This window comes from Lissotriton helveticus, chromosome 5_1 (genome assembly GCF_964261635.1).
Source record: "Lissotriton helveticus chromosome 5_1, aLisHel1.1, whole genome shotgun sequence".
NCBI lineage: Eukaryota > Metazoa > Chordata > Amphibia > Caudata > Salamandridae > Lissotriton > Lissotriton helveticus.
This window is the reverse complement of record NC_136065.1, coordinates 1,561,816,881-1,561,831,588: the sequence shown is the minus strand read 5'-3', so window position 1 is coordinate 1,561,831,588 and position 14,708 is coordinate 1,561,816,881. Positions and strand designations below refer to the sequence as shown.

At 45.3% G+C, this 14,708-nt stretch overlaps 1 protein-coding gene across 9 annotated transcripts in view; it reads right to left on the bottom strand.

Moving 5' to 3' along the window:
• Positions 1–1,558: 1,558 nt before the first annotated feature.
• The window catches only part of LOC144755580 (zinc finger CCCH domain-containing protein 11A-like), a 525,975-nt gene continuing 512,825 nt past the window's right edge, over positions 1,559–14,708 (bottom strand). For all 9 annotated transcript variants that reach the window (XM_078644672.1, XM_078644675.1, XM_078644678.1 and 6 more), the window contains one exon: positions 1,559–3,641. In XM_078644672.1, coding sequence (XP_078500798.1) covers positions 3,380–3,641 — 262 coding nt within the window. In that variant the 3' untranslated portion in view covers positions 1,559–3,379. The remainder of the gene's footprint in view (positions 3,642–14,708) is intronic.

Genomic DNA, 14,708 nt, shown 5'->3' with positions numbered 1-14,708 from the left:
TAGTCCTAAACATGTGAATGATCTACAGCTTTCTACATGGACCCAGAGCAGGGAAACAGCCTTAATAACAAAGTTTTTAAAACGACAGACCTGAACAACGAATTCCAAACAACGACATATCTGTTAACTACAACATCCTTAACTATGACTTACTCGAACAACGACTTTACTAAACCACAAACAAATAGATGGCACTAATGTAATAAAAATGACAAGCCGTCGTTTGAGAGTGTTTATAACATAGAGCTTAACATTTAATTTTGAGACTTAAATGTAACATGGCATCAATGATGATTCCTAAATGATTCATGGTTTCTGAAGGTAAGGGAGGTGTCTCTTGAACAAGGTTGCACCAGTTGTGTGACCAAGGCAAGAATCTAGGTGGAGCCAGTTACCTTTCATCAACTTGGCAATGGCCAGGAGACAGTTCTTAAAACAGAGTTGGGTGGAGTAGTTTTCCCCATAGGGTGTATTGCAATTTGTATGTCAGTACACGCGTTAAAATTAAAGAAACAATAGTGGCTACATATAATTTAATGAGTTTGGGCTTAAAGTGAAATCTTAGGACCTCCTCTAAGTAAGTGTTTTTATAGGAGACCTAAGAGGTGAGATGGAGACATTTTCAGATCAACGGCTGGCAGAGGAATGCATCCAGTTCAGCAATGTGATGTGCACTGCAAGACCATTCAGGCGGTCAAGTTGGGTGGAATGAGAAACAGCGCAGAGGCAATATAAAAACTCACAAAGAGATTAAATAGGATGGGGGAGATGGAGGTATAGATCATGCTTGGGTGAGACAATGATAGCTGGTGTTTTATCCAGAATTGAAGTTTCGATGGATAGGGAGAGTGCCTCACCATGTTATGACTGACCAAAATGTAAAGTACATTACTGTTGCTATGTGTAATTAGGATAAGGTCTGTTTTCTGACTTAAGTTACACCCGACATACTATTAACTTTCTCAAATCAAATCCCAGTGACCTTTGTGTTTTTTTTATACAAACATCATACAGAAGGCGGATCATATTAATAACTACCTACTTATGGTTACAATGTTGCTTAGTACTCATTATACCCATTGCCCTCAGGCTTGATAAAGTGCGATAAAACGAAAGTGTTGGTTGCTCTGATTGACCTATGCAACCAGCTGTTCATCTTTAACAAATGCACAGTCGTGGCTACTCTTGAAGAAAAATAAATCAATATATTTGTACTAAATTTCAAGCCTATGATAAATCTTACACCTACTTTTTAAATGATTTAAAGTGTTCTCCATTCATTTTTGCAAAGTTATGGAGCAAATGTTGTGAAAATTAGCTAATTAAATAGTTGTTTAATCATATATCCCCCAGAGCACTGTTATATAGATATAAATATGTTTTTACACATATAATACATGGAAACAATAAATGTGCGTTATATAGGTACTCATTATATAGTAACTATCTAGAAAGAAAATACATATCACATTCTTCTCTGATCACAACACTAATTCACAGAGCATTCCTCCCACTGTTCACCTACACATGTACCACAATATGGAAATCCAAGCCAATGTTTTCATGAATGGGTTTATTTGAAATGCAGCACTAGCTGTCAGCATCAGTGATGGCTCCCATATACAATGACTGAACAAGGTTTTAAATACAAAGAAAGCGTTGCTGAAAATAAAAGTATTTACAGAAAGTGACAGTGGATAGACAGCGGCAGTGACAAGAAAACAGAGTAAACGCGAGGTGAAATAGTCGTATTGCCTTGGCAGCAAACACTGGTCCTCCAACCAAATGCTAAACAGGAAGGAGATTAGGGGAACACAATCATAAGCTTGGGCATCGCACTATAAAAAAAAATCACTATAACTAGACCGGTTTAATGGGTGGGAGAGTCAATCAACAGATTGTCTTGCCTTTCTCATTTGTGGTATTTAACCCGATTGTCTGGACAATAGGGCAGCTTTGGACAGGCAGAGAGTCACCAGTGGAATATGTTTACGGACGATCAACACTTACTTAAAATATAACTTTTTGTTAATCTAAAAATAAAAAAAAGTATGACTTTTTATTTTTTTTAAACGAGAAAGACCATGCCATGTACAATGTAATGAATTTAGCTTTGTAAACCCAACTCTGCTTTATGCTTATTTAGCAAAGAGGCTGCAACATGTCGAGACTAGAAAAACAGCAGAGCCCGATGTGCAGAGATGAACATGGTCACCAGAACATGTGTTCTGGCATGCATTTCTGGTAGAGCCGTATGTTGGACGGAAGAGGGCAACAGTAATCCAGCCATCTCTCCAGCATGCACATAAGACTCCAACAGGCAAAAACAAAAACCAGACACAGCCTGATCAATTAAAATGGAAGCTAAATATAAAAAAGGCTCCACAGTAAAGATATCTCAGAGCAAATACAATTCAAGTTGAATTAGGGTGACAGCTTGCTTGCTAACAAATATCAACTCGACTGGAAATAAACAATCCAATCGGAACTGAATGTCACCCACAGGCCATTGTAGCCAAAGAAATCGGAGAGGTGCTTCCCTTTATGAGGATCCCAGAAGGGAGGTCACTCTGAGCAGCTGATCGGTCAACGGTCAACTCAGATGGATCCAATATGATGTGAATGCAACTTTCTAACAAATAACAGTGGTATGGAATGAGTCTACAGGGGGTTGTTTTAGGACAGTGGAAGAGGTGAGGGGACCTTACAGCACTGCTCACTGCCAAATGACAAAGAATGATTAAAAAAATATTTCAGTTTCAGTTCGTGTTCTAGCAGAAAAAAGGTTTGGTCCGAGGATGTGCACTGGTCACACTACTTGCTTCTGAGATCAAGTGAGACGTTACAATTTAAAAAAAGTTCCTCCTAAAAATAAAACCAACAATTACAAACCAAGTAGTGTTTGTAAGTGAACTCAGTAACTCCACTTTAAAACAAATCATAGTGTTCAACAGACACGGAATAAGAATCCAAGAAATCTCAAACTTTCAAAGCATCAATTCACCAAGAGCAAAATAAGATGGGCCTTCAGTCTGATCGCTCTGTTTCAGGATTTCATTTTGTAATACATTTACGGTCTTGAAAGGACAATAACAGAGCTTATTTGTTTGCGTGGGGGCCATCAATGTATTTTTTGCTTTGTCATTTTTTAGGCCCCCTAAGCGTATATTATGCTTTCTGTGACTCTGCTGTCTGTCTTGTAGCTACAACACACTGGCCCAACCAAATTGAAAGCTCTCAAATTGAAGCTGGCAGGGCAGGCCCGGATCCAGTTCGTGTGTGCTTAAGACTTCTTCCGGAAGCTGCTGCTATTTGCAGTTTGTGCCTCAATGACACATCCGTTTAGCTTTTTGTTAAAGTTTGAACTTGTGGCTGGTATTCAGCTGTCAATCATTTCTGACAGTTCAAGCAGGAGGTCATCTTCGTCTTTGCCTGCGTCCAAGTCGATCTCAGCTTCCTCTTCCATACGGCCTCCAGACAACTCCCACATCAGCTTCTCAAAGTCATCCTCTGCTGGTAGCGGGGTTTTGGGGCCGGAAGTGCTAGATCGGCGTGTCTTGACTGACGCTGGAGAGGATGCTTGGACTGCCATCTCCGTGGTCGGCTTGGGCACAGCTTGCATCGCTTCTAGGGATGCCACACTGTAGGGAGAACACAGGCTGAATATTATTATTGACTTTACATTACAAAGTTGTAAAATACGAAGACATACCGCACTTGTGTGCCTGCTGGCACCCAAGAATATTTTGAGGACATGCTGCCCCTCCCAAGTTTCAAGTGGGGGTACTAGGTTTCCTTGGAGCTGGGTACATCTTCCCTACTCTCCCTATACTAGTTATAAAAGCTTTGGACCCAGGTTTTTATCAGCACCAGGCAAGGCTAAAAATCATCTTGTGTATTTATAGACTGCGCTGTAGCAGTTGCAATAATGGACAACAGAGCCGCCAGATGGCAAAGTAAGTAAATTACATTTTTATATATCTTCTGCGCTAGAGCATATCATTCTAGATCACTCTCCAAAAAAAGAAAAAGGACCATTTCCTGTCCCACTCTGTGGTTCCGGTATCTTGGATCCATTAAGGACTGTCATACGGTTGTTGAATATTTTTTTTTGTACTGTTCTCCAGGCATCAAAACATGAATCCCCAATGACCTTCTGGTATATTGATATAATGTGAGGAAAGAGGCTTGAAGAGTGGGCATCAATTGATATGCATACTTGTTAGAACTACCATCTAGCATCAGCAACTTTGGAGACATCAAAGAAAAACGTTACTTACCTGTAACTGTATTCTCCAGTACTGGTATCATTCATAGATTCACTGGCCTGAATGATCTCATTCTTCGAGCTGGGATTCCCTAAGCAATCACATAATTTCAAGTTTCCAAGATTTTCCCAAACAGGAGATGGCACAATGAACAAGGGTCTACCACACCTCAAATTTCATATAACAAGCAAATGTACGCCAAAGGTGTGCGTGAGTTGGGGAGGACGGTGGGTCGCATGTGAATCTATGAAAGATACAAACCCATGAGAACTAAAGGTAACTTTTTTCTTCTTCATCATTGGATCTTTCATAGATGTGAATTAATGAATCAGAGTAGAAAGTTATAGATGCACAAGTCGTACTTTAAAGGAGATGGTTGGTAACAAAGAAAAAATAAAAGAGTTCACCATATTGAAAAAGATTACACTCACTTGTCCATTGGTGTATCTTTGTTCGTTGCTGCTCAACAAATGTTTGCTATTGGTGCTTATAAACAAGGTGGTGGCCACGGACACACTTTCCATCAATAGGACAGTCCGCTTTGTTGTGACAGAATATTTTAGCTGCACAAACCCATAAGCTGCTCCTTGTTCGGAAAGCACATTTTTTTTAAACGGACCACCATAAGCCATGAAAAGCTGGTTAGACAGTCAGAAATGGTCGGTCATGTTGATATAAAATGTAATATACCTTCTGGTGTATGGAGTGTTCCCAACGCTGCCACATTGGCATTTGCTAATATAATACCTGCATTTTGGTTCTGATTAGTTGCAATAGCTTCAAATGCGGCTTGCCACAGTGGTGGAAGGTTTGGTTTAGCACAGCTTGATTCTGCTCCCAGTTGAGGCATTCTTTTGGTGTTCAGCTAAGTGTGGTGGCCCAGGCGTGGGTATGCCTGGCGCATACTCTTAAATGCTGTTAAATGGATGAGATGTGCGTTGGCCTAATATATCCTTTGTGCTTCTTTTGACAGTAGGTGGGAAATGTGTTCCTCCAGGTTTGTTGATGTTGTACATGAATGTTGCATTGTTCAAATGTACAAGTACCGAAGATCCTTTGATTCTTGGTTGGGAGAATAACAAGCCCAGTTCTATAGTTTTTAGTACCAACACACTGATATGTAGGCATGTTTCTTCTGATGACCATGAGCCACTGATTGCTAGTTCTTGCATATAAACACCCCAATCTTCAAGGGAAGAGGATGCAGTCTTCACAAACTAGGTCTTCTCTTGAAGGAATGTTAGCCCTAAAGTTGGATTATCGAGCTGTGTCCTCCATGGTAAGGTTTGATTCATCCTCTTTGTTACTCTTACCAGATAGTCAAGTGAAACTTTGTATTAATAGTTTGTCGAGTTCTTTACACACTGGCCTCAGTCCTGGGAGTAATACTCATGGGATTCAAAAGAATGAAGGATTACATCATACCTAAAAGTGGCTTAAGTCCTAGCCTGAGCGGCTTTTCCATTTGCCTTTGTTTGGCTAAGCTGACCAGCAGTGATATGCTTTCCTTGGATGGGTTTTGTGTAAATCTGTGCCCAGCACTGTCCCTAGAAACTGGCTGTTATTGGGGGAAGTTATAGACTATTTGTCTTTGTTTAAAATTAGGCCGAATTTGTTGAAGAGTTGCAGACAGGTTTTGTCAGAGGTATTAGTTGTTCTTGACGAGTTCCCCGTGACAGGCCAGTCATCCAGATAAGGACATACTAGATAGCCTCTTTTAAGGTTTCCGCTGGCGTAGCACTGCGCAGCAGTGTTCGCGCAGGCGAAATCTTATGTTAGAACAGTACGGGGCTTTGTCCCGCCTCTCTCTTCCATTGGCTAGCTCCATAAATGGAGGCTAGCCATTGGAAGAGAGATCTGTCAGTCATTGCCCGAGCAGATTCGTGGGCGTTCCGGCGATTTTTACTCATCCCGCCCCTTTTAGAACGTCATGCGGCGGTGGGCGGTTGTTTATTTATTTTATCTTCAGAGGTTTTTTTTGTCATTCCTCCAGGCCGACCGCCGCCGGAAGAAGTCCAGGTGAGTGCTTTGCCCGTTCCCGCCCCCCCCGCTGTCCTTGTGCCCGTTCCCGCCCCCCCTCCCGCTGTCCGTGTCTCCGGCCCCACTTGTAAATGCTTGTTACTCCCCTTGCCACTGTTTGGTCTCAGCCTCCATTTTTTTTAAGAGTTAGTTTCTCTCCCAGCTTGTCACACTCCGATCCGCGTAACATTCTACCATTCCCCAATACATGTCTGCTTTCTTTTCTTGCCAGTCTTCACCAACACCAGGCTCCTTACAGACTCCCTCCAACTTTCTGCTTGTTGCTTCTGCCCCTTCCTCTTTCACCACAACCTTTGCTTTCTTTATTGTTTGTTTTCCTTCACTGTTCTCCTCCTCCCATCCCCCAAACTTTTTACCGACCACCTCCTCGTGAACGCTGCCGTTTTCGGTTTCTTGGCTGCCTCCAGTCCCACCCCCCATGCCACCGCGCCCCGTTCCTTCCACCCCCTCCCTTTCTTTGGCGTCACTGTGTCCCCACCACCCAGGCTCCTTGCAGACGGCCCCATTCTTTGGCGCACAATGGTAACTGCGCGGACTTTTAGGGGTGGCGGGCGTCTGCCACCCTGCAGCCGGCGAGAGGCCTCTTCTTTGGCCTCGTGCTTTGTCTATTGTTATGGAGATGAATCTCCGCGGAAAATTATTTACTACATAAACTGCATATTAATGCACTTTGTCTGGACGGTTCTTAGCCACAAGCCACGTTGGCTAAGTGTAATGTTGATTGGGTGAATCTTGATAAAACGACGCGCCCATCTGCGCAGCATACCGATATTGAACGCTAGAGAGACATGGGCCTTGTAAATATATTCTGGCTTTTCAGTGAGCGCTAAACGCAAACACGGATCTCAAAAGTGCTTTTCAATCAGAATAATGCGGGCGCCACCACTGGGGTGTGTGAGGGGCAGCAGGGAGTTCCATTTGCCAGGATCCTGAAGGACGCACGTGACTGTGGAATTAGCTCTTTAGATGTGGATAAATAGAAGCTCAGGGAGGTTAAATGACTTTCTTTATTGTTCGTTTTCCTTCACTGTTCTCCTCCTTCCATCATCGTTTCCCACCACCCCAAACTTTTTACCGACCGCCTCCTCGTGAACGCTGCAGTTTTCAGTTTCTTGGCTGCCTCCAGCCCCACCCCCCATGCCACCGCACCCCGTTCCTTCCACCCCCTCCCTTTCTTTGCCGTCACAGTGTCCCCACCGCCCCAGCTTGCAGACGCCCCCATCGCCTCGCCAGCTTGTTAGCTGCTGCCTGAATGAGTAACTCCAGTCCGGTATCTTGTGAGCGTCGCGGGATTAATCTTGGCTCTGGGAGAGGAGCCCTTTTGTTCCAAAGGCAATTACTCTGCAGCTCGTTTCAAGCACTGGCAGCGCTCCGGGATGGGATGCCAGTTCAAACAACCCTTGCGTGCCAGCAGTCTGTATGTGATGAAGTCGGGCGTACTGCTGGCTCCCGAGGGGAGGGGAGGGGCCACCGATCGAAGCCCTGCCCTTTTACACTCTGTTCGGGCAGAGTAACTTTGGGATAATCTCATTTAAAAACTGAATGGGACAATTGCCCAACAATTGGAACTTAGCACGTCTAGGAGCAGGGAGGGGTGTGCTGCAGTGCTTAATTTGAGCTGGTGGTTTCCCGTGCTTGGCACCAGCAATTAATTGTCAACACTGGCAATATGACAGTATATCAGATGGTGGTGCTATTTGTCTAGTTTAGAGATAAGCACAGCAACAGATATTTAGGACTAATGCCCGCCACCCAAGCTATTCTTATAGCTTTGGGGGCCTGGAACAGTCTGTATTGTCACACTTGTAGGAGTGTGATGGTCACTAGTTGTGTTGATGCTGTCACTGGCAGGGGCAGTGTGTCGGGGGGGCTGTGTGTGGGGGGGGCTGTGTGTGCGTGGGGGGGCTCTGTGTGTGTGAGGGGCTCTGTGTGTGTGAGGGGCTCTGTGTGTGGGGGGGCTCTGTGTATGGGGGGGCTCTGTGTATGGGGGGCCTCTGTGTGTGTGGGGCTCTGTGTGCGTGGGGCTCTGTGTGCGTGGGGGGCTGTGTGTGTGGGGGGCTGTGTGTGTGGGGGGGCTCTGTCTGTGTGGGTGGGCTCTGTGTGTGTGTGAAGGGGCTCTGTGTGTGTGTGTGTGTGGGGGGGGGGGGCTCTGTGTGTGTGGGGGGCTGTGTGTGTGGGGGGCTGTGTGTGTGAGGGGGCTGTGTGTGTGGGGGGGCTGTGTGTGTGTGTGGGCTGTGTGTGTGGGGGGGCTGTGTGTGTGTGGGGGGCTCTGTGTGCGTGTGTGGGGGGCTCTGTGTGTGTGTGTGGGGGGCTCTGTGTGTGTGTGTGTGGGGGGGCTCTGTGTGTGTGTGTGTGTGGGCTCTGTGTGTGTGGGGGGCGTGTGTGTGGGGGGCGTGTGTGTGGGGGGGCGTGTGTGAGGGGGGCCTCTGTGTGTGTGGCTCTCTGTGTGTGGCTCTGTGTGTGTGTGTGGGTGCAAATGCAATAGGTCTCGCATTAAGCTAATTAAGCTAGATTAAGCTATTGACATTGTAAATGACAATCCCATTTATTTATCTGTTTTCAAAACCAACACATAAATAAAAATGTTGTCATTTACAATGCCAATAGCTCTAACTTTGGCAAAGGCGAGACCGTTGCATTGTAAATGCTTGTTTCTTAGATGTGCAGCAAATAGCACCATGCATTTTGTGAAATGTCTGGGGTGGATGGGGATGTGGAATTGTTTGTCCTGTAGGCCTAAGGATGTCACATCATACTCCTTCTGCAGGTGTTAAAGGTCCTCTTGTAAAGTTACCGTGCAACTTGTTAGTTTTTTTTAGAAACTCCTTTAACTGCCAGGAGAGGATCTTTGCTTGCAACAGACAAAAAAGTTGATAGGGTCTCTTGTTTGGCTATGTACCGGGAGTTTCTGGATGAACTCCATTTAATAAACCCAGCACCAAATGATCCGAAGTTATACTGGCACATTCATGGAAACAGGAGAAGCTCCTTCTATGTACAGTACTAAGTGGAGATGAAAGAGCAGTTATTGTTACCAACATCTGCGTTGAACTTTTCGGGCCTCCATTGAATATCATTTTTCCTACGAGGGGCTCGTTCTGATGCTGGTGGTGTCTTCTGTAACGTACATCTTGTTGGCGGTAGGAATGCTAAGCTAGCTTATAAGGCTAGTAATAACCCCCTTAGAAGGAGCACTGATCCCTTCTTATGTCTAAAGCCTTTGTTGAAGCTCACAAGCTAAATACTACAACTATGGAAGGGCTCAATTGGAGCGCCCATCAAAAAAAGCCACTGTGGACTTGAAGAGATGGTTGATCTTAAGGGCAAAGGACGGGTGATAAAGTTGCGATATAACCCTTGACTGGGCCCACTCTGCAACCCTGTTGGGTCAGGGATAGTGTGATCCGGAGTATTTCCAGAAAACAAGCATCAAGGACTCACTTGTTCACTGAAGTAACCAACAAATCTGTGCCACCTCTAGGAATAAAGCAACTTCATGGATGTGCAGAGAACAGAAACAATGTCAACCATCTCTGGTGGCAGGTGGAAAGATCTCAAATTTGAGGCATAAAGGTGTAAACTCCTGAGGTTGGGGTGCAAGGCCTGCCTCTCTGACAGGGAGAGGATATCTATCCTGAGAAGACAGAACAGAGGATGCAGTGAGAGGTGCAGAAAGTCTGTGAACCACACCCTTTCAGCTAATCCGGGGTGATGAGGGTGACTTGGGTACGGTCTTGATGCATCTTCCTAAGAATTACAGGAATGAAGGGAATGGGAGGGAACACCGAGTGAAGGGAAAAATTCCAGCTCAAATTGAGTCGTCCAAGAAGGCTTACAACGGGTGCTGTAGGGCACAGAACCATGGGCAATATGCATTGCAGCAAGTAAAAACAAAACAATCCACCTGAGGGATTTCCCATGGGATACAAATGTCTTATCCAACCTCCAGATGGAAATGCCACTGAGATTGGCAGGAAGATTCCGGGTGTCAGACCTAGTGTTCAATGAGCCAGCAAGATGGATGGTGACTAGCCTGGTGTGCTAAGGGCCAGAGCCTTAGTGCTTCTCGACAGAAGGAAAGACCCCCAGGTCCCACTCCTCCCAGTTTGTTGACATACCACGTCACGGTCGTGTTGTCGGTCTACATCTGGATGGATTTACCATGAAGGGAAGGCAGGACTGGAGCATTATCCAAACTGCTTGTAGTTTTAGGAGGTTGATATGAAGAAGCTGCTCCCCAAAGGCCTCTGATCTCTAGTTCCAACAGAAGTTGGAGCATTGTTACCTGCAGGTGACGCATCATCTTTGGCGACACTGCTTTGCACAGCTGGTCTCCAGGAACACTGACATTTCCGACATCTTGAGACAGTCGGTAAAGACTGCCATCACCTTCATGAAGATTCCAGGAGCCAAGGGGAGCCCAAACAGGAGGAGTAGGTCTGGTACTGAGTGTAGCCCAATACAAAACGCAGTTACCTCCTTTGAGACCACAGGATTGGTATGAGGAAGCACGCATCCTGTAAGTCTAGAGACCCCATCTGTAAGAAAGTGCCACTTTTTGTCATCATTACCCAGACTTTTGCCGCCTGGTACTGATGTTTTTGATCAATGTGCACCGGGTCCCTCTTAACCAGGTTCCACTGCCAGTGCTCTTTCCCTAAAACAAGGTGAACTGGTCTAATTGTAACACAATTGGCACACACTTTAGCACGCCTGTAAGTCCCTAGTAAGTGGTACCCACGGTACCCAGGGCATGGGTACTAAAGAGAGTCCCTAAGGGCTGTAGCATGTATTATTCCTTCCCCTATACAAATTGAATGCAGGCCGCCATTGCAGACAGTGTGACATGGTGCAAACTATGCCTGAAAACACAACATGACACGGTCACTGTGTGCCATGCCAAAGTCACTGCATGTAATTTATGTAAGTCACCCCTACAGCAGGCCTTGTAGCCCTAAGACAGGGTGCATTATATTAAATATGAGGGCATATCTGCATAAGCAGCTATGCCACTGTGCTGTCTAGCTCCATTGCTGGATGGTACAAGTCAACAGGGAAGCCAGCTTAAGTATATGTATATCGAACTGGCCCGAGTTCCCCAGCTACGCAATGGCTTTACTGAAACCTATTGTGTTTGGTATCAAACACCTTGGTCTTAATACATTTGTACTGTTGCCAGTATTATAGCAATTACGACATGCACCCAGAGAGCACCTTAAAGGTGTCATCTGAAAAATATACCAGTGTCTAGTATGCTGGCTGACTGACTGGTAACGCCGAGCCAGCCACCACATTCACGTTTCTGACTCCTCGCAGGTGAGAGCCACAGTCTCTGGTGCCAGAAACAATGCTTGCTTCAGAGGAAGGTTACATACCTCCAGCTCTTGCCGCCTTTGATACACAACCTTAGCTTCCACAAGACCTGGGAGATGCCACTCTGTGCCCTGAGGCTCATTTGGTGCCAGAACAGGTGGGACATTATCTATGGCAGTTGGTGTGTTGCACTACCAGGTTAGTCACACCCCAAAGGTGGGCTGCCTGATGTACGCCAGGAAAGAAGGGTTCCAACATCTTGTTTTTGGTGGAATTTGTACCTCTGGGACACTGTTATGCTGACCCTCCCCACAGGAAGTGGTCATATAGGGGGATGTAGTATCCCCAAGGGTAAGTAGCCCATTGGCCACTACCCGTCACTCAATTTAACACTTCAAAATTAGTATTTAGGTGGCCCCCTGAAACCAAAAACTCAGATTCGTATGCCTGAAAGAAGGAGGACAAAGAAGAGCCAAAGACTTGAGAACTGTGGACTAGCTGTTGATGCGCCAAACCCTGCCTGCTCATGTGCAATCTCAAAGACCTGACTCGTCCTACAGCTGTGCATCCTCCCAGAGCCTTGGAGGGCTGCCAGCACTTTGCCAACCAGCCAGCATCTCCCTTTAAGCAGAGGAGCCACTTCCCTGCAGCCACCGACCACAAAGTCTTGTTCACCGACGCAACATCAGCCCAGGAGAAGGTTCTTAAAGCACCCTGAGGTCAGTATTGTCTCTCCAGCAAGTTTAAAGTTTAAAACCGCTAGATTCTCCAGGATCCCAGGATCCCTCAAGCACCAATTTCTGGTGTACTGGAGCACTTGCAGCAGCCAAGGCTTGTTCAGTGCCATCCAACAACACCACCAACAAGACAGACCTACTGACGTGGCATATCAGTATCAGAGAGGCCATCTTCAAGGAAGGCCCTGTTTTCTCCCTATCTTCAGGTCAACCTAAAAAGTTCGAGCCTCCAATGCAAGCGACCTGCCTGAGAAAACACCTCTCCCCTGAGCTCCACAGCCAGAGTTAGAGCCTATCGATGGTGCACCCTTGCTCCAGAGACCCTTAAGGGTCTGCCAGACTGGCCCCCCAGACCCCATTGCAGCTCTTTTCTGGTCACAGGTTTCCGCATTGACTTGAGCGGTAGCTATCGGGGCTTACATTGTGACGAGCAGCTCTGCACCTGGACACAGCAGGGTAAGTGGACACAGCAGGGTAAGTAAACACAGCAGGGTAAGTAATCAAAAAATGCTGGTGGTTCCAAGGGCCGTGGCCCCTACTAACCTTAAGCCCAGACCAACAACCCTATACCTCTTTTGCAAGTATCCCCATGCAGTGCATGTTTCTCTCATAGGATAACATTACTGCATTCAAGGCTCATGCCTCAAATCTGACAGTTGTATTTTCTGTGTTTCTTAAAAATCTCTAGCTCGAAAAGTACTTGCCTGATCGCAAAGATCTTGGTGTCTAATTTAATATTAAAGGATTATGTTACCCTGTAAGTGTTTGTTGTTGGCATGTAGTGAAACCGTTTCACATACTGTGCCCGCTTCTGCCATCTAGTATGGGAACAGGATGTGTACAAGTTGTTTTCATTCAAAGAAGTCTTTCGAGTCACAAAGTAGAGTGACTCCTCCTGTTGGTGATAAGATAATACGCATGGGTAATGACTCCATTGTCAGATTGTTTTCCTGCAGGCAGGTGAGAATGGAGTGCACAGTAAGTTTGCGTAAAGAGATGTCCATGCATATTTAAAAAAAAAAAAAGTAAAGGAACTGCAACAGTGGCCGGGGAGGAGGCAGGGTTCATGTGAATCTACAGCACTACATGCCAAAAAGAGATGGTAACTGCATACGTAATATAATCGGTTCGAGGGATGTGTGGCAGTAGAAGCACTGGCTCTGCATAGACTGTATAGCAGTGCCCACTAAAGCGGTGGCTAACCTGTGGGTGTTGCAGTTGTTCAAAAGAATATACGTAGCACTGTCTGACCTACATTAGCTTGTAGGCATGCTAGAAAATCCAAACAATGTTTAGTGAAAGTGTGTGCTGTAGATCATGTAGCTGCTTTGCATATATCAGTTAGTGGGATGTTGCCTAGAAAAGCCATAGAGGCCCCTATTTTGCGAGTAGAGTGTGCTTTAAGGGGTTAGGTAAAGTCTTCTTGCTTTAACTTAACATGTCTGAATGCATTTACCTATCCACCTGGCAATGTCTGCTTTGGATATGGGCTTTCCTTTATGAGGGGGCCGAAAAAGCAACAAAGTTGTTTGGTTTTTCAAAAGTATTTGGTTTTGTCAATGTAGTACATATGGGCTCTCATAACATTCAATGAATGGAGAGTCCTCTCAGCAACTGAGTTTGAGGAAAAAAGACCATAACTCAACTGATTGATAGAGGTCGAAATGAGAGACCACTTTTGGAAGGAATTTCGGGTTGGAGCGAAGGACCACCCTAACTCTGTGGAGCTGGAAGAAAGGTTCTTCCACGATTTGTGGCTGGAGCTCACTAACACATCTGAGTGAAGTAATGGCATTTAAGAAAGCCATCTTCCAAGATAAAAATTGAACAGAGCTATTATGTAGTGGTTCAAATGGTGGACCCATAAGTCTTGTAAGAACAATGTTAGTATTCCAGGTAGGTGCAGGTAGAACCCGGGGTCGAAGCACTCTTAAGACCTTCCACAAAGGCTTTGATAACTGGTATTTTTTGAAGAAAGAGAGGTGTTTCCTATTTTGCAAAGAGGCAGCCACTGTAGCAAGATGCAAGCGTATGGATGTGAATGCAAGGCCAGAAAGCTGAAGATGCAATAAGTATCAAACAATGTTGTGTATTGTAGTTTTAAATGCATTGATACTCTTATTATGACAGTAACAGACAAATATTACCACTTAGCTGCATATTATGCTATTGTAGCAGGTCTGTGAGCTTATTTGAGAATGTTCATACAACCAGGTGGGGGATTGAGGTAATCAAACTCTAAGAACTCAAGAGCCAAATTGCTAGGTTGAGTTCCATCGGATTTGGGTGCCTGATTTCTGTATGGTTTTGAGTGACAAGGTCCAGGTTGAGGAGTAGCTGCTTGTGGGGA